Below are 24,429 nucleotides of genomic sequence, written 5' to 3'. Positions count from 1 at the left end.
AGGTGCTTTGGAGAATAGCTTGACTCCCTCTTCTTTGGGGCAGTCCTTTAAATATATACCTTCTTGGAACTTACAATACAGTCAATTTTCAGCAATTCCAAGAAGATTTCACACCCATTTGCACTCTTCAGGTGACCCCGAAGGCACAGATAAAACTCCAAGTCGCCTCAACAACTCTCAGAAAGAGTGCAAATGGCCAGCTGTCTGCAAAGGGATATAAATCCTTCTATTTTCCACCATTTGGTCAGAACTGTGGAAGCTTCTTGGATGAGGAGCGAAACATCTTCAAGGAAAAAAGCAAAAACAAAGTCCCGTTGCCTTTTGAAGAAGCACCAATTGGAACAACTCCAAAATGAGCACCGATACTTTTTAGATGCCTCCCGTCCCCCCCAAGAAGCGAGGAAGGAGGTAAAAATCGCCACTCGATATAGGCATAACTTCACCTTCCTTCCCCTCTTCCTTCTTTGCCTACCCAGATTTAATTTGCAAATCAGTATGATAATTATGCAACACCTTGAAGGACAAATCTGGATTGTTCGTTTCCAAAGCTGTGATGCCACAGACGATATCACAAAAACACAACACCATTGTTCCATGTCAAAAGCGCATCTGTACATCTTCAGCAGGCCATACGGCAAACTATTTTTACTCCTTGTTAAAGAATAATAATAATAATAATAAAAAAGATGGTATATATTTCTTTGCGTGGAAAATTATTTCTTCTGTTTCTCTCCTCCCCACTCCCTTCAGTTTTTTTGTTTTTTAAATATTTGCACACAAAAGATGCAGGGAATTAACCTTCCAAGATGTTTTGACATACGAACCGTTGGCATTAATTCGGAAAACGTTGGTGGAAGTACTTTGAAAAATATCTTGAATTTCGTTCGGATCAATCTGGGTGGCTAGAAAAGAGAAGAAACAGAGAGAGAGAGAGAAAAAAAAATGTTGTTAGATCAGATCACAGACTGCACATCAAGTCCAACGTAAACATTAATGGCATGTATAATTCCCTAAGACAATTAATCCTCAACCTACGATCACAATTGAGCCCAAAATTTCTGTTGTTAAGCGAGACAATCGTTTAGTGAGTTTTGCCCCATTTCATGAACAATCTTGCCACCGTTGTTAAGTTGTTCAGTTAGTACCACTTTGCTAGTCAGGTCGTAAAAGGGAATTGTGTGACCCCAAGACACCACAATCGTCATAAGTACATGCCAGTTGCCAAGCATTTTGAATTTTGATCCCATGACCAAGGGGATCCTGCCACGGTCATTTTGGGTGAACTTTGTAATGGTCACTAAACAAACTGTTGTAAGTCGAGGACTATCTATATTCTCCTGTATGTTTGTGTAACAGTAGAATAGAATAGAATAACAGAATAGAATAACAGAGTTGGAAGGGACCTTGGAGATCTTCTAGTCCAACCCCCTGCTTAGGCAGGAAACCTTACACCACTTCAGACAAATGGTTATCCAACATCTTTTTAAAAATTTCCAGTCTTGGAGCATTCACAACTTCTGCAGGCAAGTTGTTCCACTTATTAATTGTTTTCATTGTCAGGAAATTTCTCCTTAGTTCTAAGTTGTTTCTCTCCTTGATTAGTTTCCACCATTTGTTTCTTGTCCTACCGTCAGGTGCTTTGGAGAATAGTTTGACCTCCTCTTCTTTGGGGCAGCCCCTGAGATATTGGAATACTGCTATCATGTCTCCCCTAGTCCTTCTTTTCATTAAGCTAGACATACCCAGTTCCTGCAACTATTCTTCATATGTTTTAGCCTCCAGTCCCCTAATCCTCTTTGTTGCTCTTCTCTGCACTCTTTCTAGAGTCTCCACATCTTTTTTTACATCGTGGGACCAAAACTGGATGCCATATTCCAAGTGTGGCCTTTCCAAGGCCTTATAAAGTGGTATTAACCCTTCACGTGATCTTGATTCTATCCCTGTTTATGCAGCCTAGAACTCAGGGCTGTGTTGGCCAACTGTGTTGGCTTTTTTGGCCGCTGCTGCACACGGCTGGCTCTTATTTAAATGGTTGTCCACTAGGACTCCAAGATCCCTCTCACAGTTACTACTATTGAGCGATAGTCATGAATCCTGCTGCATCAGTTTACCTGTGTGTGCTTCTGGATTTGAAGGTAAAAATACAGATTGGGCGAGGCCTGGCTCAAAAACAGTTACTGTGAGAGGGACCTTGGAGTCCTAGCGGACGATCACTTAAACATGAGCCAACGGTGTGTGGCAGCAACCAAAAAGAGCCTTGATAGTACAGTGGTTTAGTGCACCCTGTTATTAACACAGCTGCCTGCAATTTCTGTTGGTTCGAATCTCTCCAAGGCTCAAGGTTGACTCAGCCTTCCATCCTTTCTAAGGTGGGTGAAATGAGGACCCAGTTTGTGGGGGCAATAAGCTGACTTTGTATAAAATATACAAAAGAATGAAGGCTATTGCTTAACGCATTGTAAGCTGCCCTGAGTCTCCGGAGAAGGGCGGCATATAAATCAAATTTAAAAAAAAAACAAAAAAACTAATACAATCCTGGGTTTGTGGAAACAGAGGCATAGAATCAAAATCACGTGAAGTATTAGTACCGCTTTATAAAGCCCAAGTAAGGCCACACTTGGAATCCTGCAACCAGTTTTGGTCACCATACTAAAAAAGATTTTGAGAGTTTGGAAAAAGTTCAGAGAAGAGCAACTAAGACGATCAAAGGCCTGGAGATTAAAACATAGGAAGGACGGCTGCAGGATTTTGGGTCTGGCTACTCTAAAGGAAAGAAGAATTGGGAGTGACACGATAGCAGTACTCCAATATTTTTTTTTCAAAAAAGTTTTTATTTTTATTTTTCATAAACACATTTACATGTACAGTCATTAAACAACAAGAGAGAGGGAAAGGAGTAGAGAGAGAGGAAGGGAGAGGAGAGGAGAGTGAGAGAAAGAAGAAAGGGAAAAGGAGAGGAAGAAAAGGGAGGAGAAAGAAGAGTAGAAGAGAAGGCTAGAAGGGGAAAATCATCATCATCATCATCATCATCATCATCATCATCATCATCGGAAATTGTGCCAGAAGTTTGGATTTGAGTACAGCAAAAACCACTGGGAACATCAGGTTGAGAAAGTTTTAGAGAATGAGAAACTCAAGATCTTGTGGGACTTTAGGATTCAGACTGACAGGCACTTGGTCCACAACACACCTGACATAACAATAGTTGAAAAGAAAAAAGTATGGTTCATTGACATTGCAATACCTGGTGATGCACGGATTGAAGATAAGCAGCAAGAAAAAATCACAAAGTACCAGGACTTGCAAATTGAAGTTGAGCGACTGTGGAAAAAGAAATCGTGTGTTGTCCCGATTGTAATTGGAGCCCTCGGAGCAATACCCAAAGGGCTACCCCGCTATTTAGAAATTCTAAATTTGCCGGACTTGAACACTTTGATTCTACAAAAAACCACCTTACTCGGAACAGCTTACATCCTCCGACAATACCTTAACAGTTCCTAGGTCCTTGGTTAGGACTCGAGCTGCTGAGCTATTAACCAGCCTCAAAGGCTGTGAATCTCACCAAAGATTAAATAATAATAATAATAATAATAATAATAATAATAATAATAATAATAATAAATAATTTTATTTATATACCGCCCATTCTCCTGAAGGACTCAGGGCGGTGTACAGCCAGAATTAAAATACAAATATACAAATATACAATATCTAGTTAACATTAATTAAAATCATTAAATAGTTTGAAGAAGAGAGGAGTGGGGGAAGGGAAGGGGAAGTAGGAAAGAGAAAGAGAGGAAGAACGAAGAAAGTAAGAGGAGAAAGAGGAAGGAAGAGAAGGGGAGGAGAAGAAGAAAGGTTGTGGTAAGGGTAAATGGTAAAAGAGCAGCCCCGAAAGAGTAAAAAGCAGTACTCCAATATTTGAGGCGCTTACACAGAGAAGAGGGGGTCAAATTATTCTCCAAAGCACCAGAAGACAAGACAAGAAACAATGAACGGAAACTAATCAAGAAGAGAAGCAACCTGGAATTGAGGAAAAACTTCCTAGCAGTGAGGACAATTAACCAGTGGAACAGCTTGCCACTAGAACTTGTGAGTGCTTCATCACTGGTGGTTTTTAAGAAGAGACTGGACAGACACTTGTCTGAAATAGTATAGGTTCTCCTGGTGAGCAGAGAGCTGGACCTCCACGGTCCTTTCCAGATCTATTCTGTTCTGTTCTGTTCTGTTCTGTTCTGTTCTGTTCTATTCTATTCTATTCTATTCTATTCTATTCTATTCTATTCTATTCTATTCTATTCTATTCTATTCTATTCTATTCTATTCTAATTCCTAATACCTTCAACTTTCCAAACTTCTTTCTGCGTCCCCTCCAAGGATAATTTTTTTTCGACTGAAGGACAAACCGTCAAAAAAAACCTATTTTCACCTTTCCGGGGCACGAAGTTTAGCCGTGATTTATGATTGCAAAATCAGCAGAAATAGAAAAGCGTGTTCCAGCTTGCAATCAAGGTTTTAATCAAACCTCGCCTGACATTATGTATTTTTTTTTTAATTAACTTGTTTTCGTTTGCCTTTTGTTTCCTTATTTAGACGGCTCATTAATAAACAGCGGAGCTGGAAAGAACAAAGCAACTGTCCCTAATTCTCAGCCATTTCGTTTCTGTCCTGCTCATATTTTACAATTTAGAATGGAACCCGGCAGGAAATGGGTATTTTATGGACCCCCTAATATATGATTATGGAGCAGGGTGTTTTTGTTTTTTTTTATCAAGCCAACTTAAGTCTAAGAATATGGAAATATCGAGAATTGAGAGGAAATAAGAGAATTAAGATGGTTTGGAAAAGAAAGAAAGTAAGTTAGATAAATTAAATAGAATGATTTAACTAAATGAAAAGTTTTCCACAACTTTTTCAGGGCCAGGATATGAAAGAAAAGCCTTTCAGGTGAGCATTAAAATACAAAGAGATTTGCCCAACTGTTCAGTTTAACCAATTTTTTTTTTAAAAAAAGTGAAATACATTAACATTCTTCCTACAAAGTTTCAAACTGGTAATTTGTCAATGACTTTGAAGTTTTCCTGAGGTGCATGTTTGAAGATGGATAACCATTTGTCTGAAGTGGTGTAGGGTTTCCTGCCTAAGCAGAGGGTTGGACTAGAAGACCTCCAAGGTCCCTTCCAGCTCTATTCTATTCTATTCTATTCTATTCTATTCTATTCTATTCTATTCTATTCTATTCTATTCTATTCTGCCTGCAATTACTGCGAGTTCAATTCTCACCAGGCTCAAGGTTGACTCAGCCTTCCATCCTTCCGAGGTAGGTAAAATGAGGACCCAGATTGTTGGGGGCAAGAGGCTGACTTTGTATAAAATAGAACACCGCCTTGGGGGGGGGGGGCAAAAGCCCTACTAAGCAGGTATATACAAAAGTATGAAGGCTATTGCTTAAAAGCATTGTAAGCCGCCCTGAGTCTCCGGAGAAGGGCAGCATATAAATCAAACTAATAAATAAATAAATAATAATCTCCTCTCCTCTCCTCTCCTCTCCTCTCCTCTCCTCTACTCTATGTTCTACCATGTAGCATGAGGAACATCTGGGCATCCTTACAAATTCTCCATACTTCTTGATATTTAGAGATACCTTTTAGAGATACCTCTAAAAAATGCTTCAACTATCCTCCTCCAAATTCCAAAAATTCCTTGACATTTGGCTTCAAAAGAAACTTTGCGATCACTTTTAGGACCGCTTCATTATTTCTGAAATGATCTTTTTTGACATTTTAGAAGAGACTGGTGGTGTCCAACGGGGGCTATTTTTTTTTTCAAGAGGCAACTAGATTTTCCTGTTTTTCTTTGAAGATGTTTCGCTTCTCATTCAAGAAGCTTCTTCAGTTCTGGCCGGATGGTGGAGAACGGAAGGATTGATACTCCTTGCAGACAGCTGGTCATTTGCATTCTTTTTAGAGAGAGTCATTGAGGCTACTTGGAGGCTTATCTATGTCCTGAGGGTCACCTGAGTAGTGCAAATGGAGCCTTCTTGGAATTATTGAAAAGACTGTGCCGTAGACTGGAGATAGATGTCATATTCCTCCCCCTCTGTTGAAGGGGGGCTTTTTCACTACTCAGGTGACCCTGAGGACACAGATAAACCTCCAAGTGGCCTCATCAACACTTTAAAAAGGATGCAAATGACCAGTTGTCTGCAAGAAGTATCAATCCTTCCATTCCCCACCATCCAGTCAGAGCTGAAGAAGCTTCTTGGATGAGAAGTGAAACGTCTTCAAAGAAAAACAAAGTAAGTCCAGTTGCCTCTTGAAAAAAAGGACCTTTGGAACAACCATGATCTGGATGACTGGGAATCTCCATCATCAGTGCTAGAATAGAGTGGGGTTTGTAGGGAGGAGGAGGAGGAGGAGGAGAAGGAGCAGGAGGAAGAGAAAAAGAAGGAGGAAGAGAAGGCGAAGGCGAAGGAGGAGGAGGAGGAGGAGGAGGAGGAGGAGGAGGAGGAGGAAGAGGAGGAGAAGGAGAAGGAGGAGAAGGAGAAGACAAAGAGAAGCAGAAGGAGAAGGAGAAAGAGAAGCAGAAGGAGAAGGAGAAGGAGAAGGAGAAGGAGAAGGAGAAGGAGGAGAAGGAGAAGACAAAGAGAAGCAGAAGGAGAAGGAGAAGGAGAAAGAGAAGGAGAAGCAGAAGGAAAAGGAGAAGGAGAAGGAGAAGGAGAAGGAGAAGGAGAAGGAGAAGGAGAAGGAGAAGGAGAAGGAGAAGGAGAAGGAGAAGGAGAAGGAGAAGGAGAACTGTCCGGTCCTTGGTGTTCTGTGAACTTGGTTATTTTCATTAACTCAAACTAAGTAACAATTATGATGGGTAGTGAATTTCTGCAAGAAAACCACCAAGCTCAGAGAACACCAAGGACCCCTGATATTCAGGGTGACCAAGGATGAAATGGCTCTCACATTGTCTACGGAGGTTTTCAGTCATCCAGGTCATGGTTGCCCCAAAGGTGCTTTCAAAAAATGCAACTGGACTTAAAAAAAAAAATTCTTGAAGACATGTCACTTCTCATCCAAGAAGCTTCTTCAGTTCTAACCACCAGTTAGTTAGAACTGAAGGAGCTTCTTGGATGAGAAGTGACATGTCTTCATAAAAAAATCAAGAAAGCCCAATTGCCTTTTGATACCACCACCTTTGGCTCTCACATCTCCCCTCCCCCAGGGGTGAAATCCAGCAGGTTCTGGAGAACCGGTAACAGAAATTTTGAGTAGTTCGGAGAACCAGCAAATACCACCTCTGTCTGGCCCCAGAGTGGGGTGGGGAATGAAGATTTTGCAGTATCCTTCCCCCAGGAGTGGGGAGGGAATGGGGATTTTGCACATCATTCCCCCCAGGAGTGGGGAGGGAATGGGGATTGTGCAGTATCTTTCTCCTGGAGTGGGGAGGGAATGGGGATTGTGCAGTATCTTTCCCCTGGAGTGGGGTGGGAATGGAGATTTTGCAGTATCTTTCCCTGCCATGACCACCAAGCCACGCCCATCAAGCCACACCACGCCCACCAAGCCACGCCCACAGAACCGTAGTAAAAAAATTTGGATTTCACCACTGCCTTCCCCCCAACTTTTAAAATATTTTGTGTGTATCTTTGCCTGTCCAAACATATTACTACCTACCCATTTACCTTAAATATTCCTTAAAGGCCTTCTTGGTGAACATATTCCAAAAACCGTCTTCCCGTAAAATACAGTACCAGCCAATTTATAAAAAAAAAAACCTTAGAATTTATGCAAGTTCAATTTAATAAGGCAGTTAAAATGAAATCCAATTTTAAATACCTCACAGCCAGGAAACATGCAATAAAAAACTTGGAAGTTAACCCCATGCACTTTGGAAGAAGAAAAAAATTAAAGAAAAAAACCCAAAGATTTATGCTCAACCTAAAATGTTTTGAACAACGTGCATTTTGGAAGAATTCAATGTCGCTTTATATTGTGGCCCGCCAGAGGCCAACAGAGCTGGCAGCAAATTCAGACAATGAGGAGGTTGGGGAGGAATGTGGCCCAGTCCTGGAGTCTGGGGAGGGTTCAGACGAGGGCTCTGCATCGGAGGCAGAGAGGGGGCCAGGGCCATCTGGGAGTTCTTTGCTGCCTCTAGAGTGTCCGGAGTCTGACATCAGTGAGGCAGAAGAACAGCGGGAGCCTGTTCCCAGTGTGCGCATGCGCAGAGCTGCCAGAAGACAAGAACAATTAAGAAAACAGGGTCGACTTGGGAGTAAGGCTTGGAGATGATTGGCCCCTCCCATAAGACATAAAAGAGAAGCGAACAGGACATAAGTTTTTGCAGGAAGCAATTAGTTCGTCTGGTTGGTAAAAGCTTTGGAAAAGTTCTGTTTGACTCTGTGCTAAGTTTGGCCTTGCCCTGCGTTTGGCAATTAGCTCTCTGGCAGCATTCCAAGGGAGATAAGGTGGGTGTTTATAAACACTCCCCTGAAAGACTGTTTGAGAAGCCTTTCGGACTGGGAATGACAATAATTCACAGCTGTTTGAATTAAACAGGTTTGCCGCGACTAAGATTGTGCTGTATATTTTCTAAGGAAGCCTAGGTCAGAACCCTTTATTCGGCTTTTACCCCGATTTGGTAGAAATTGCCTTCTGATCAGAGAAAATGTCAGCCAGGGATTAACACATTCGGACGATTTAGTTCGCAACCGTTTTGTTTCGTTGGGAAGTTTCACGAGAAGAGCTGTAAACTAATCCCAGCTCCGCGTTATAAGCGGTTTCTAATTTAGGGAACCGGTTTCGCTCGGCTGGCTTTACAAATGAAGAAGTACCCAGGTTTTTTTTTTTTAATCAATACGAAGGAATGTCAAAGTGGAGCGGGGGAGGGGAGGGGAGGGGTGGATGGGGGAGGAGACAGAGGATGTGAGGAAAATGTCTCGTCCTGAACCTCCGTTCAATGGGGTTTGTCGGGGACCCCAAGATTCAAGTTGTTATTTGCACGGGGAAAGGATTCCGAGGGAAAGATTCAAACGATCCATTTTTTTTTTCTTTTCAATCAAGGAAACTCGTTTTAGTGGAAAATACCAGTTTCTGGGGGCCTTTAGTGCTCCCTAAATGTAGTTTCCTTACAGATGTTTCATTACCAAAGTAAGGAATATCACAGCACTGATGATGTTGCCTAGTTGGGTAATGAAATGTCTGCAAGAAAACAAGCAAACTCAGAGAGTACCAAGGACATCAACAGTCCTCCTCCTCTTCCCCCACCCTCTCTGCTTTCCCCTCCACACCCTCCCCTCTCTTCTTCTCTTTCTACCTTCCCTTCTCCTCCCCTCTCCCTTCCCTGTCCCTCTCCTCTCAGTCTCTCCTCTACTTTCTACCTTCCCCTCTCCGATATCCCCTCCTCCCTTCCCTGCTTCTCCTCTCCCTTCCCCTTTCCTCTCTCCCTTCCTCTCTTTCATCCTCTCTCCTCTCCTCTCCTTTCTTCTCCTCTTTCTTCTTCTCCTTCCCTTCCCTGTTCCTCTCTTCTCTCCCCTTCTCTCCTCTATTCTTCTCTCCTCCTCTCCTCTCTCCCCTCCTCTCTTCTCCTTTCCTCTCTCTCTCTTCCTCTCCTTCATCCTCTCTTCCTTCCCCTCTCTCCTCTCCTCTCCTACTCTCCCCTCCTCTCTTCCCCTCTTCTCCTCTCCTCCTTCCCTTTCTTCCCTCCTCTCTCCTCTTTCCCTTTCCTCTCTCCCTTCCTCTCCTTCCTCTCCTTCCCCTCTCCCCTCCTCTTCCCTTCTCTCCTCTATTCTCCCCTCTTCTCCCCTCCTCTCCTCTCTTCTCCTCTCTTCTTCTTCTCTCTCTCTCTCTCTCCCCTCCCCTCTTCTCTTCTCTCCTCCCCTCCTCTATTCTCCTCTCCTTTCTACTTTCCCCTCTCCTCTCCTCTCTTCATTAAGCCAGACAATCACACAAATTCCTTGTTTAACAGCCATCATGTCTTCACAATTGTGACACGGGGACTACATTTTTTTTCCATATTTTTTTTTATTATCAACATATAAAAAAAATTAACCTACATAACTACATAACTACAGGACTATATTTTTATCACGCAACCACGGGAATGCTACAACAGTCATAAGCGCAAAAAAACAGTCATAAGCCACTAAAATAATATTTTTCAGTGCCGTCATAACTTTGAACGGTCACTAAAGGAACTGTTATTAAGTCGAGGGCTACCTCCATTTTAGAAAAGAAACCCACACTGAGGTTTTCCTTCCAAACTAAGTAGACTGTCTTTCTCAACAGGCATTCCCTGGATGATCAGAATATGTGCCAACTTACTACCGAGACACAAATCTAGTAATTCTCCAGTTTCTTCATTCCTACCTGAGCTTTAAACCTTCAACCTGCCTCGAATTGAGTTCCTGGAGGAGGAGAGCAAGACCGATTAGCATTCGGCAACTCGGTCGAGTGGACTGGCACCTGAGCGAAGTGCGTCGCGATGAAACGCCATGTTGCTCAGCAAACGCCTTGATTGCGACGAGAGATCACAACTGCACATGCTGAAGGTGAGGCGGTCAAGGTGCTATTTGTCACCCAAGGTCCCTTGCACAGCGAGAAAAAAATAAACCTATTTTTTTCTTTATTTTTCCCACTTCTTGCTTGTGCTGAAAAGTGCCAGGAAAAAAAACAAAACCCACCCCATTGGGAGAAGACAAGGATGAAAGGCACCCTGTTATTAAGCTGGTTATTAAGACCAGCTGCCTGCAATTACTGCAGGTTCGAATCTCGCCAAGGCTCAAGGTTGACTCAGCCTTCCATCCTTTCTAAGGTAGGTGAAATGAGGACCCAGTTTGTGGGGGCAATAAGCTGACTTTGTATAAATATACAAAAGTATGAAGGCTATTGCTTAGCGCATTGTAAGCCGCCCTGAGTCTCTGGAGAAGGGCGGGATATAAATCAAATTAAAAAAAAAAAAAAAAGGAACGGACCAATAAAAGAAAATTAGGAAAAAAAATGAAAATTATTTTTTTCTTCTTTTGGAAAGCAAAGCTCAACACATATTATGTCAGTGATACGCCTTGTATATACTGGTGGAATGTGCTTTATTATTTTCATTATTATTTCAGAATAGAGAATAACAGAGTTTGAAGGGACCCTGGAGGTCTTCTAATCCAACCCTCTGCTCAACGCATTCCGGACAAAAGGGTGTCCAATCTCTTCCTGAAAACTTCCAGTGATGGAGCACCCACAACTTCTGGAGGTAAGCTGATTTCCTCTGATTAATTGTTCTTGGGATGCGATGGCTCAGTGGCTAAGACGCTGAGCTTGTCGATTAGAAAGGTCGGCAGTTCAGCAGTTCGAATCCCTAGTGCCGCATAACGGGGTGAGCTCCCGTGACTTGTCCCAGCTTCTGCCAACCTAGCAGTTCGAAAGCAGGTAAAAAATGCAAGTAGAAAAATAGGGACCACCTTTGGTGGGAAGGAAACAGCATTCCGTGCACCTTTGGCGTTGAGTCATGGCGGGCCACATGACCACGGAGACGTCTTCGGACAGCGCTGGCTCTTCGGCTTTGAAACGGAGATGAGCACTGCCCCCTAGAGTCAGGAACGACTAGCATGTATGTGCGAGGGGAACCTTTATCTTTACCTTTAATTGTTCTCACTAAAGAAAACAAACACTCCCACCTACATTGAAAGGGAAAGACACTGTATATCAACAGAGGACAAATCCCACCCCTCTTCTAACACTGAAGATGTTACGTAGGTGGGTAATGAAACATTTGCAAGCAAACAACCAAGTTCAGAGTGCACTAAGGACCCCACAGTCTCCTCCTCCTCCTCCTCCTCCTCCTCCTCCTCCTCCTCCTCCTCCTCCTCCTCCTCCTCCTCCTCCTCCTCTCATTCCACAAACCCCACTCCCTTCTAGCACTGATGATGTTACTACTTGGGTCAAGAAACCCCTTCCAAAAACCCCAACCGAGCTCAAAGAATCCCACAGTCCTCCTCTTCCTCTTCCTCCTCCTCCCTGCAAACCCCATTCCCTTCTAACACTGAAGATGTTACCTAGGTGGCTAATGAAACATTTGCAAGCAAACAACCAAGTTCAGAGTGCACTAAGGACCCCACAGTCATCTCCTCCTCCTCCTCCTCCTCCTCCTCCTCCTCCTCCTCCTCCTCCTCCTCCTCCTCCTCTCATTCCACAAACCCCACTCCCTTCTAGCACTGATGATGTTACCTAGGTGGGTCAAGAAACACCTGCAAAAAACAACAACAGAGAAGCTCAAAGAATTCTGAGGATCTTCCTCTTCTACCTTCTCCTCCTCTCCCCTTCTCCACTCCAAAAACCCCACTCCCTTCTAGCACTGATGATGTTATTACTTGGGTCAAGAACCAAGAGCCTTGGTGGCGCAGAGAACTAAAGTGCTGTTAAGTAGCACTTAGCTGCCAGCTGCCTGCAATTACTGCGAGTTCAAATCTCACCAGGCTCAAGGTTGACTCAGCCTTCCATCCTTCCGAGGGAGGTAAATTGAGGACCCGGATTGTGGGGGCAATAAGCTGGCTTTGTATAAAAAAGAACACCACTTAGGGGGGGCCAAAAAGCCCTACTAAGCAGGTATATACAAAAGTATGAAGGCTATTGCTTAATGCATTGTAAGCCGCCCTGAGTCTCCGGAGAAGGGCGGCATATAAATCGAACCAATAAATAAATAAATAAGAAACACCTGCAAAAACCCCAACCAAGCTCAAAGAGCTCTAAGGATCCCACAGTCCTCCTCTTCCTCTTCCTCCTTCTCCCTGCAAAACCCCTTCCCTTCTAACACTGATGATATTATCTAGTTGGGTAATGAAACATTTGCAAGAAAATCATCAAGCTCAGAGGGCACCAAGGACCCCACAAGAAGCTATTTCCTGACCACAAGTGCCATTAAGCCATTGAACAGCCTTCCTCCTGGAATTCAAAATTCTGGTGCTCGGCAATTTGACTCGTATTTACAACGGTTTACACCATCCCGGGGGGTGGGGGTGGGTGTCACACAATTTCCCCCTTTTGTGACCGTCTGACAAGCAAATTCGTTTAGCCACCGCGTTCCTAACTTAACAACTGCAACTGTGAGTTACAACTGTGGCAAGCTAAAATAGGGGCAGAATTCACTGAACAACCATCTTGCTTAGCAACATGATGGGCGTAAATCGAGGACTGCCGGTACCGATCAAGATATGATGCTCCTAGCTTGGCGCCCCTGGCATATTTTAATTCTCAGAAAGGGAGTAGTAAACCCTGTGTTTCTCTCGAGAAAGCCTTCCCTTTCATGCTCTCCAACCACATAGAGAATAGAATAGAATAGAATAGAATAGAATAGAATAGAATAGAATAGAATAGAATAGAATAGAATAGAATAGAATAGAATAGAATAGAATAGAATAGAATAGAATAGAATAAACAGAGTTGGAAGGGACCTTGGAGGTCTTCTAGTCCAACCCCCTGCTCAGGCAGGAAACCTTACACCACTTCAGACAAATGATTGTCCAACATCTTCTTAAAAACTTCCAGTGTTGGAGCATCCACAACTTCTGCAGGCAAGTTGTTCCACTGATTAATTGTTCTCACTGCCAGGAAATTTCATCTTAGTTCTAGGTTGGTTTTCTCCTTGATTAGTTTCCACCCATTGCTTCTTGTCCTGCCCTCAGGTGCTTTGGAGAATAGGTTGACTCCCTCTTCTTTGTGGCAGCCTCTGAGATTTTGGAAGACTGCTATCATGTCTCCCCTGGTCCTTCTTTTCATCAAACTAGACATACCCAGTTCCTGCAACCCTTCTTCATATATTTTAGCCTCCAGATTAATGGAGCAGTTTGAGTGTCTTACTTACAGGCAGGGAAAGGGAGAGGGGTGCGGAGAAAGTGAGGAGAGACATAATAAATATGCTAGTTCCAAACCATAAAAGCATTTTTATAGCCCTGTAAACCGATATGACCATCCTCTTCCCCAAACAAGACAAGAGAAGAACATAGTAAACGAGAGAGAGAGAGAGAGAGAGGGAGGGAGGGAGGGAGGGAGGGAGGGAGGGAGGGAGAGAGAGGTCAGAATTTGAAAAAAAAAATAAATTGGACTGGATTGATTTAAACTATTTGGGGTGCATTACTTCTGTTTTGTTGCTTATTGAAGCAAATAAGAAAGTCAAAGAAGGATTACTGCACTGTTTTTTTTTCCCTCCTGAGAAGAATCTGATTTATGAAAGACAACTGGGTTATGGAGACTTAGAATAAACAGCAAGAACTGGGTTGATGTTGGCAGCCTTCCAATATCTCAGGGGCTGCCCCAAAGAAGAGGGGATGTCAACCTATCCTCCAAAGCACCTGAAGGCAGGAGAAGAAGCAACGGATGGAAAGTAATCAAGGAGAGAAGCAACCTAGAACTAAGGAGAAACTTCCTGACAATTGGAACAATTAATCCGTGGAATACCTTGCCACCAGAAGTTGAGGGTGCTCCATCACTGGAGGTTTTCAAGTAGAGACTGGACAGTCACTTGTCTGGAATGGCATAGGGTCTTCCTGCTAGAGCAGAGGGTTGGACTAGAAGACCTTTAAGGTCCCTTCCAACTGTTAATCTGTTATTTTAGAACCTCAATTGTGGTCCACGTGCAATTCAGGGAAAGGGCACATTTCTATGAACGTAAGCCACGGTGGCGCAATGGTTAGAATGCAGTACTGCAGTTTCCTTCTGCTGACTGCCAGGTGACTGCAATTTGGCAGTTCAAATCTCACCAGTTCTCCAGGTTGACTCAGCCTTCCGTCCTTCTGAGGTGGGTAAAATGAGGACCCAGATTAGAAGCTAGAAACTAACCAAGGAGAGAAGCAACCTGGAACCAAGGAGAAATTTCCTGAGGGGTCAATCTGTTCTCCAAAGCACCTGAAGGCAGGACAAGAAGCAACAGATGGAAACTAACCAAGGAGAGAAGCAACCTAGAAATAAGGAGAAATTTCCTGTCAGTTTTTTTTTTTTTTTTTAATTTGATTTATATGCCGCCCTTCTCCGGAGACTCAGGGCGTCTTACAATGCGCTAAGCAATAGCCTTCATTCTTTTATATATTTATACAAAGTCAGCTTATTGCCCCCACAAACTGGGTCCTCAATTTACCTGCCTTAGAAAGGATGGAAGGCTGAGTCAACCTTGAGCCTGGCGAGATTCGAACCTGCAGTAATTGCAGGCAGCTGGTCTTAATAACAGGGTGCTTTAGACCACTGTACTACCAAGGCTCTTGTTAATTATCAGTGGAACGACTTGCCACCAGAAGCTGCAGGTGCTCCATCACTGGGGGGTTTCAAGAACAAACTGGATTGAAATGGTCCTAGGACCTCCTGCTTGAGCAGGAACTAGAAGACCTCCAAGATCCATTCCAACACTGCTGTTCTGTTCTGATGGACCGCAGTGTCACCTGGGTTCCTCTCCTACCACCACTCAGGAACACAGTTACACCTTCTTAATGCCTACAGATGCAAGGCGCTGGGTTCCTGTCACTTAACGAGTGGAAGAATTTGCCCCATGAAGTAGTAAGATGATGAGGCTGGGCTAAATGAATTTCCAAATTCTCTTCACACCCTACTGTTTTATGATCCAAATCTTTAAGAAAACTGAGTGGTGTGATGGCCCAGCGGTGAAGACACTTGCCTCCCATTCGGAAGGTTGAGAGTTCAACCCTAGGTAGCGGCAAATGTTTCTGTTCTGTCCCTGTCCCACACACACACACACCAACAGACGTCCAAGAGTTAAAAACCAAACCAGCTGACAAAATCCTTATGATAACGGAACTTGGCAGCAACCTAGTGGCTGCCTGCCAAGAGTTTATTACTCACGAAGGGAAGAGATAACTTCTCTTCGCTTCTGGTACATCAAAGTAAAATGTTCAATAATTACAGAGTAACTTAAATCCAAATATAATCCAGCAAAGCCTATAGCAAAAGTCCGGCAATGCAGAATGGCGTGGAAGCTTTCAGCTTTGTTCGTCACAAGGCTTGACTGACCACCACGCTCCCTTTATCCCTGTGGGGTGTGGTCCAGTGACTCAGCCTAATCTCTGGCACGCCTCCTCTTTTGTTGCGTGCGCTTATCCCTCCGACGCTGGCGTGGATCCAGCCAAGGCTCATCCCCGTCACTGTCTGATTGCGCCTGCGCGGGGATACCTGGCTCCTGGCCAATCTCTTCTCCGTCGGGAGACACCTGAGGCATTGCCAGAGAGGAGGGTCCTGGAGAGGGAGGCCCGGCCAACTCCTCTCCTTCCCTTTCGGAGCCTTCTTCCTCCGATAAGACGGGCTCGGGGGTCGGAGCCACAACAGTTTCTTTCCTGAAGTGCAAAGAAAAAAAAATCTGCTGCGAACTCTGCATAGGCGTCAGGAAGGACATCCAGCCAGTAAACGCTCAGCTCCATCCAGTCATCCCATCTGGATGGGGAGGAACAGGCTCAGGCTCAACCCTTCCAAGACTGAGTGGCTGTGGCTCCCGGCATCCCGATATAGTCAGTTGACTCCATCACTGACTATTGGGGGCGAGTCTTTGGCCCCCACTGAAAGGGCTCGCAATCTGGGAGTCCTCCTGGATAGGCAGCTGTCTTTGGAGGAACATCTGACGGCTGTTACCAGGGGGACCTTTTATCAGGTTCGCCTGATTCGCCAGTTGCGGCCCTTTCTTGATCGGGATTCCCTGTGCACAGTCACTCACGCCCTCGTCACCTCTCGCCTTGACTACTGTAACGCTCTCTACATGGGGCTCCCCTTGAAGAGCACCCGGAGGCTCCAGCTGGTCCAGAATGCAGCAGCGCGGGTAGTGATGGGAGCAACATGGCGCTCCCATGTAACACCACTCCTGCGCGAGCTGCACTGGCTCCCGGTGGTCTTCCGGGTGCGCTTCAAGGTGTTGGTTATCACCTTTAAAGCGCTCCATGGCATAGGGCCTAGCTATCTCCGAGACCGCCTGCTGCTACCGATGACCTCCCATCGACCCGTGCGCTCCCACAGAGAGGGCCTCCTCAGGGTGCCATCAGCCAAACAATGTAGGCTGGTGGCCCCCAGGGGGAGGGCTTTCTCTGTGGGGGCTCCCACCCTCTGGAATCAGTTGCCCCCGGAGATAAGAAGAATCCAGGACCTCAATGCCTTCCGTCGTTCCCTGAAAACCTATCTTTTTCAGCAAGCCGGGTTGGCTTAAGAAGAAATTTTTAAAATTTTTAAATTCTTTTAATTAGTCTGTGATTTTTAATTTTTTGGGCCAAATTTTATATATATTTTTAAATGTTTTAATATTTGTATTCTATGTTTTTTATCTTGGCTGTACACCGCCCTGAGTCCTCAGGGAGAAGGGCGGTATATAAATTCGAAATTAAATTAAATTAAATTAAAATCCCAACTCTACTCCAAATTAGGGGATTACAAGGTGGTAAAAAAGGGAATTTTTTAAATGTTTGAACGTCTAGGGAAGCCAAGCCAAACAATTAGTGTTTCTCAAATACAAAGACCAAGAGTGTTTTACTACAGGTCGCTGATCTGTTGAGAAGTAAAAAGGAACTGCCGGGAGCTATGAGTATTTTGCCTAAAGGGAAAAAAAAATGAAAAAGCTGATTCCAATATGCATAAATTCCTGTTCAAGCCGTGTTAGATGACAAGGCAGCAGCCTGCGTGAACAAATTCTGTTGAAAAGCAATGGGTTAGATTCAGACTTTGCCGTGTTTTAGAGCAGCCGGATCAAAATTCCTGGAGGTTGTCCAATTTATTCCAATCAGCCTCCTCTCAGCTTGATGACCTCTGAGTCCAACTCCTTGTATCTGTGGTGACACTTGAGGAAAGCTGTTCTAGATACAACCTCTTCCACGTTAATGAAGGGCCTATTTTTAGAGAAGCCAGGAAGGAAGCAAATTGAGGGCCGAGACGGGATCCTTCTAACCACAAGTGAATTAATAAATAACAACAACAACAATGTGGTAAAAAGTAAATGCCATATGGAGGAAGAGGAGGGGGAGGATTCTCCACGAGGAGAATGACTGTGGGCTCCTTGATGCTTTCTGAGCTTAGTTTAGGTTTTAGGTTTAGGTTTTATTTGATTTATATACCGCCCTACTCCCGAAGGACTCAGGGCGGTGAACAGCCACAAGATAAAACACATAAATACAAAATTTAAAAGCAAAATAAAACCGAAGTAAACAACTTGGCCCAAGACAGATTTAAAACACCCCAATAAATTAAAAACGAATTAAAATTTACGTTTTAAAAAGGGAAAAAAGGGAAACAGTTAGGCCAGGCCAGCCTGATGGAATAAAAAGGTCTTGAGAGCGCGGTGGAAGGTGCGCAGATCTGGGATCCTCCGTATCTCCGGGGGGAGCTCATTCCAGATAGTAGGTGCCCCCACAGAGAAGGCCCTCCCCCTGGGGGCCGCCAGTCGACATTGTTTGGCCGAAGGCACCCGGAGGAGCCCCACTCTATGGGAGCGTACTGGTCGGTGAGAGGCTACTGGTGGCAGAAGGCGGTCTCATAAATACCCCGGTCCTAAGCCATGGAGCGCTCTAAAGGTGGTAACCAAAACCTTGAAGCGCACCCGGAAGACCACCGGGAGCCAGTGCAGCTCGCGCAGGAGAGGCGTTACATGGGAACGCCATGTCGCTCCCATAACCACCCGCGCGGCCGCACTCTGCACCAGTTGGAGCCTCCGGGTGCTCCTCAAGGGGAGCCCCATGTAGAGAGCGTTACATAGTCCAGGTGGGAAGTGACGAGGGCATGAGTGACCTGATCCAGAAAGGGATGCAACTGGCGAATCAGGTGAACTTGATGAAAAATCCTCCCGGTCGTTTTTGTTGTTTTCTTGCAGACATTTCATGACCCAACTTGCACTATTAGAAGGGTGTGGGGTTTGAAGAGAGGAGGAGGAGGAGGAGGAGGAGGAGGAGGAGGAGGAGGAGGAGGAGGAGGAGGAGGAGGAGGAGGAGGAGGAGGAGGAGGAGGAGGAGGAGGAGGAGGAGGAGGAGGAGGAAGGACAGAAATGGGGATGGAGGGGGAGGACAGGGAGGGGAGGAGGAACAGAAATGGAGGTGGAAGAGGAGGAGGAGGAGGAGGAGGAGGAGGAGGAGAGGAAGAAGAGGAAGAGGAAGAGGAAGAGGAAGAGGAAGAGGAAGAAGAAGAAGAAGAAGAAGAAGAAGAAGAAGAAGAAGAAGAAGAAGAAGAAGAAGAAGAAGAAGAAGAAGAAGAAGAAGAAGAAGAGGAAGAAACAAAACATCTGGGTAGTTAAATGAATTATCATTAATGTCAGTTATGTCCCTCTGTATAATTTACTGCACTTTCAAAGAAAGGCCCTTCACACAACCCCTTCAGGATTTTTGAATTCCTAGTCGAGTTCTTTGGTAGTTGTTACATTCTTTATTTTTTTGAACCGTATCATTGCAACTATCCTCCCTTTTGTTTTTTGACTGGTCGCATCTTAAATGAATTTATGGGGAGAGCGTAAAAATAGCTCTGAAGGCCTTGAAAAAGGCCGCCATTTATTGTCATCCGATCCCTTCCGCTCAGAAGAAAAATTCCATCAAAAAAGTTTTTAGCATTTCCCAACAGCTTTTTCTCTGAGGGGAAAAAAGGACGGAACCAGCTCATATATGTTGCACGAACAATAACTCTTAATTTCATTCCACGTCTGCTTATTTTTAACGCCGCAATTTCTCCCGAGTCCCACCTCCCCTTGCACGAGTTCATAAACCCCCCTAAAAATGATTTACGTTCTAAATACTAGAAAAGCAACATGAAAATTTAAACTAAGCGATGAGCAAACATCGCTGATGAATTATGAAGTTATCTCATCTATAAAAGACAAACGGGATGTGGCATTTCTGCATTTAAATGGGTTTTTCTTCTTGGAGATTACACACACACACACAGAGAGAGAGAGAGGCATGAAAATCATTTTGAATAGCAAAAGGCAAAAGGAAGGGGCTCCAATAGCGCTAGCATTTAAGACTCATATGTTCTGACCTAAGCTTCCTTAGAAAGTATAGAGCACAATCTTAGTCCTGGCAAACCTCTTTAATTCATACAGCTGTGAATTATTGTCATTCCCATTGAGAAAAAGGTTTCTCAAACAGTCTTTCAAGGGAGTGTTTACAAACACCCACCTTATCTCCCTTGGAATGCTGCCAGAGAACTAATTGCCAAACGCAGGGCAAGGCCAAACTTAGCACAGAGTCAAACATAACTTTCCAAAGCTTGAACCGACCAGATGAACCAATTGCTTCTGCAAAAGCTCGCATCCCGTTCGCTTCTCTTTTATGTCTTATGGGAGAGGCCAATCATCTCCGAGCCTTACTCCCAAGTCGACCCTGTTTTCTTAATTGTTCTTGTCTTCTGGCAGCTCTGTGCGTGCGCATACTGGGAACAGGCTAACACTGTTCTTCTGCCTCACTGATGTCAGACTCCAGAGGCTCCAAAGGCAGCAAAGAACTACCAGATGGCCTTGGCCCCCTCTCTGCCTCCGATGCAGAGCCCTCGTCTGAGCCCTCCCCGGACTCCAGGACTGGCCCATGTTCCTTCCCAACCTCCTCACTGTCTGAATCTGCTGCCAGCTCTGCTGGCCGCTGGCGGGCCACAACATTATATACTGCTACACAGTGCTTTACAGCGCTCTCTAAGCGGTTTACAGAGTCAGCCTCTTGCCCCCAACAATCCGGGTCCTCATTTTACCAATCTCGGAAGGATGGAAAGCTGAGTCAACCTTGAGCCTGGTAAGATTCAAACTGCCAAATTTCAGGCAGCCGGCAGTTAACAGAAGTAGCCTGCAGTACTGCACTCTAACCACTGCGCCACCGTGGCTCATGGTGTTCATAGAAATGTGTCATTTCCCTGAATTGCATGTTGTCCACAACTGAGGTTCTAAAGTAACAGATTAACAATTGGAAGGGACCTTAAAGATCTTCTAGTCCAACCCTCTGCTCAAGCAGGAGACCCTATACCCATGATGGCAAACCTATGGCACACATGCCCAAAGTGGCACATGAAACCATGTCGCCCAGCATGCATTGCCTGTTTGTCTTCCAGGTTTCTGGCATGCACATGCATGCAACGATTAGCTGTCCTTCACATGCACGGCACTGCTGAAAACCGGTGTGCACATGTGCGCCAGCCAGCTGATTGTCGGTTGCCAGAACCCGGTAGTTCAGCTTTTCCAAAGCGCGATCCCTTCACATGCACAGCAGTGCCGAAAACCGACCTGCGGATGCGTGCCGGCCGGCTGATTGTTGGGTATGCATGCGCACTAGAACCCGGAAATTTCAAGTTTTCTGGAGTGTGGCCCCAACGAGCGCACGCATGTGCGCATGATATTTCCACACAACCTTTTCGGCCCTCTACCATTCCAGACAAGTGACTGTCCAGTCTCTTCTTGAAAACCTCCAGTGATGGAGCACCCACAACTTCTGGTGGCAAGCTGTTCCACGGGTTAATTTTTCTCACTGTTAGGAAATGTCTCCTTAGTTCTAAGTCGCTTCTCTCCTTGATTAGTTTCCATCCGTTGCTTCTTGTCCTGCCCTCAGGTGCTTTGGAGAATAGGTTGAACCCCCTCTTCTTTGTGGCAGCCCCTGAGATATTGGAACACTGCTATCATGTCTCCCCCAGTCCTTCTCTTCATTAGACTATATATAGGTAGCCTTCAAGTTATGACCAAAATTGAGCCTGATATTTATGTTGCTACGTGAAAAAACGGAGTTTCTAGCTATAGTTGTTAAATTAGTCACACGGTTGTTAAGTGAATCTGGCTTCCCCATTGACTTTGATGGTCAGAAGGTCGCAAAGGGAATCACAGGACCCCTCCCCCCCGGGACCCTGCAACCATCATAAATACGACTCAGTTTCCAAGCCCCTGAATTTTTATCATACGGTTATAAGTGGGGGGAAAATGAACATGTCACTTTTGTTTTTCATGTTGTTGTAACTTGGTATGGTCACTAAGTGAACTATCGTACGTCGAGGACTACCCGCACCGAGTTCCCACAACCATTCATGATCTCCAACAACATGAATTTTGTTGACGTGTGTGTGTGATGACCTGGGGCATGGCACCGAGGCAATACAGGCAGCTGGCAGTTCAAACCGCCCCTTTATTGCTCCAAATGTCCCCAAACGTTCCCACGTTTCTGGCAAGTCCCAGAGCAAATTGAAGACACAGACACACACGCACCTCAGGCAGCCACTGGCTGCCAATAGTCCAGCCCAACGCTGTGAGCAACTTGGCTGCAAAGCAAGAAATCCAGCAGGCCAAGTCAAGGAGTCCAGGAATCAAAGAAGCAAGGCAATTGATCCAGAAATCCAGAAAGAATGCAAAGAATTCAGGAAAGTTCAAACGTTGGCACTCAACATTCCATGAATTCAGCGTTTGTTCGCGACAAAAAGCCCCTCCCCACAGCATCTCCTTAAGTCTCAGTCCCCAGGTGTGCCTTGTAAAGAGGAGCGGGGTGCTCTCCTCCTGAGTAGTTGGGTCAGTCTGCGCTGTTCTCACCTTCTCTCCACTCTCCATGCTCAAGGATCAGGAGGGGGTGGTCCTTGCTCATCGCCTGAGCTCTTTCTCTCCTGTTCACTGCTTAGCCTCTCTTGCTCATCCTGTCCTGCTTCCTCTTTGCCTACAAGTCGTCCTAATCCTGAAAGGCCCTGGCCTGACTGGGCCTGCTCCTCCCCATTTTCCTCCCAAGCTGAGGAAGCCACCCTCTCAATCTCTGCGGGCTCCAGTTTCAGCTCATCTTCCACCGCAGATTCAGGGTCCGATGGGAGCATGACAACATGTTTCCATGTCCACTGGTATTTCCCTGTAGAAATCAATTGGATGAAGGAGCCTTGGTAGTACAGTGGTTTAATGCACCCTGTTATTAACACAGCTGCCTGCAATTTCTGCAGGTTCAAATCTTGCCAGGCTCAAGGTTGACTCAGCCTTCCATCCTTTCTAAGGTAGGTAAATTGAGGACCCAGTTTGTGGGGGCAATAAGCTGACTTTGTATAAAGCTATTTGTATAAAGCTTTGTATAAGCTATTGCTTAGCGCATTGTAAGCCACCCTGAGTCTCCGGAGAAGGGCGGCCTATAAATCAAAATTAAAAAAAAAAAAAAGTCCTTTCCCAAAATTCTTCTAACCCAAGAGATAATTCTTTGTGATTGGGAAGATGGCAGGCTAGAAATCAAGAGTGGTGAGTTGAGTCCTTAGTCAAGAAAACCAGCAAGGTGATGTTGGGACCAGTCTCTCATTTTTACCTCAGCTCATTCACAGGCGGAAATGGGAGGCAGGGACATTACACACGGCATCTTGAGCTGTGTATTTTGACTCCGATTTACGGGGAGGAGGAATAAATCAAAGCTCAACATCGGCAAACTTCAGAGGGTCTTACTTTTCTGGTCAAAAGTGGCCAGAAAACATTAAAAGTACAGGGAGGACACAGGACTTATAACCACAATTCAGCCCAACATTTCCACTGCTATCCCAAAGGTGCTTTTTTTCAGGAGGCAACTGGACTTTCTGTTTTTTTTTTTCTTTGAAGACATTTCGCTTCTCATCTAAGGAGCTTCTTCAATTCTGGCTGGATTGTAAGGAATGGAAGGATTTATACTCCTTACAGACAGCTGGTCATTTGCATCTTTTTAGAGAGCCGTTGAGGCCACTTGGAGGCTTCTCTGTGTCCTCACGTCATGTGCTGTGTCAGGTTTTTCTTTGAAGGCATTTCACTTCTCATCCAAAAAGCTTCTTCAGCTCTGACAAGGATTCTATCCCTCTGTTTATGCAGCCCAGAACTGTGTTGGCTTTTTTTGGCAGCTGCTGCACACGGCTGGCTCCTATTTAAATGGTTGTCCACTAGGACTCCAATATCCCTCTTACAGTCACCACTATTGATCAAGGTACCACATATACTGTACCTGTTCCTTTTGTTTTTCTTGCCTAAACGTAGAACCTTACTTTTTTCACCATTGAATTTTATTTTGTTCGATAGCGCCCAATGTTCAAGTTGTCAACCCATAAAGCATCCCTGGCCTGCTCTCGAGTTGCCATAGGAAAGGAGGGATGGGAAACTGATGAAATGGCACAGCAGCCAAAGACAGATGCACATTCCAGACTTCTCTCTCTCAAGGCTGTCTCCCAGGGTTACTTATAGCGGCCGGAGGGGAGTCATCTCTACAACCCACGAAATTGCCCCGTTGGTGAACATGATTGATGACACACCCTAGGGAGGAGGGGGGAAACAGGGGCATGATTGGGGCCATAAATTATATGGGGTCAGAGCTGGCTTCACTTGGGAACGTGCGGACATGAAGCTCCTAATAAATAACTGGATTTCTTTTGAAGCTTGGCTCGAGGCTCATGATTTAATTAAGGCATCCGCTGGAACCCTGACACAAGTCTGTCTTTGTTTCCCTTCTCTGCAGTCTTTGTAGAGTCTCAACATTTTTTTCCCCATCGTGGC

At 45.0% G+C, this 24,429-nt stretch overlaps 1 protein-coding gene across 6 annotated transcripts in view; it reads right to left on the bottom strand.

The window, feature by feature from the left end:
• Positions 1–24,429, bottom strand: part of TSNARE1 (t-SNARE domain containing 1) — a 296,160-nt gene that overhangs the window by 175,755 nt on the left and 95,976 nt on the right. For all 6 annotated transcript variants that reach the window (XM_070941966.1, XM_070941969.1, XM_070941970.1 and 3 more), the window contains one exon: positions 825–902. In XM_070941966.1, the coding sequence (XP_070798067.1) occupies positions 825–902 (78 nt within the window). The remainder of the gene's footprint in view (positions 1–824; positions 903–24,429) is intronic.

The sequence above is a fragment of the Pituophis catenifer genome, unplaced genomic scaffold, assembly GCF_029215685.1.
Source record: "Pituophis catenifer annectens isolate HBS135680 unplaced genomic scaffold, rPitCat1.0.hap2 SCAF_3, whole genome shotgun sequence".
Classification (NCBI taxonomy): Eukaryota; Metazoa; Chordata; class Lepidosauria; order Squamata; family Colubridae; genus Pituophis; species Pituophis catenifer.
This window is presented reverse-complemented; position numbering and strand designations above follow the sequence as displayed.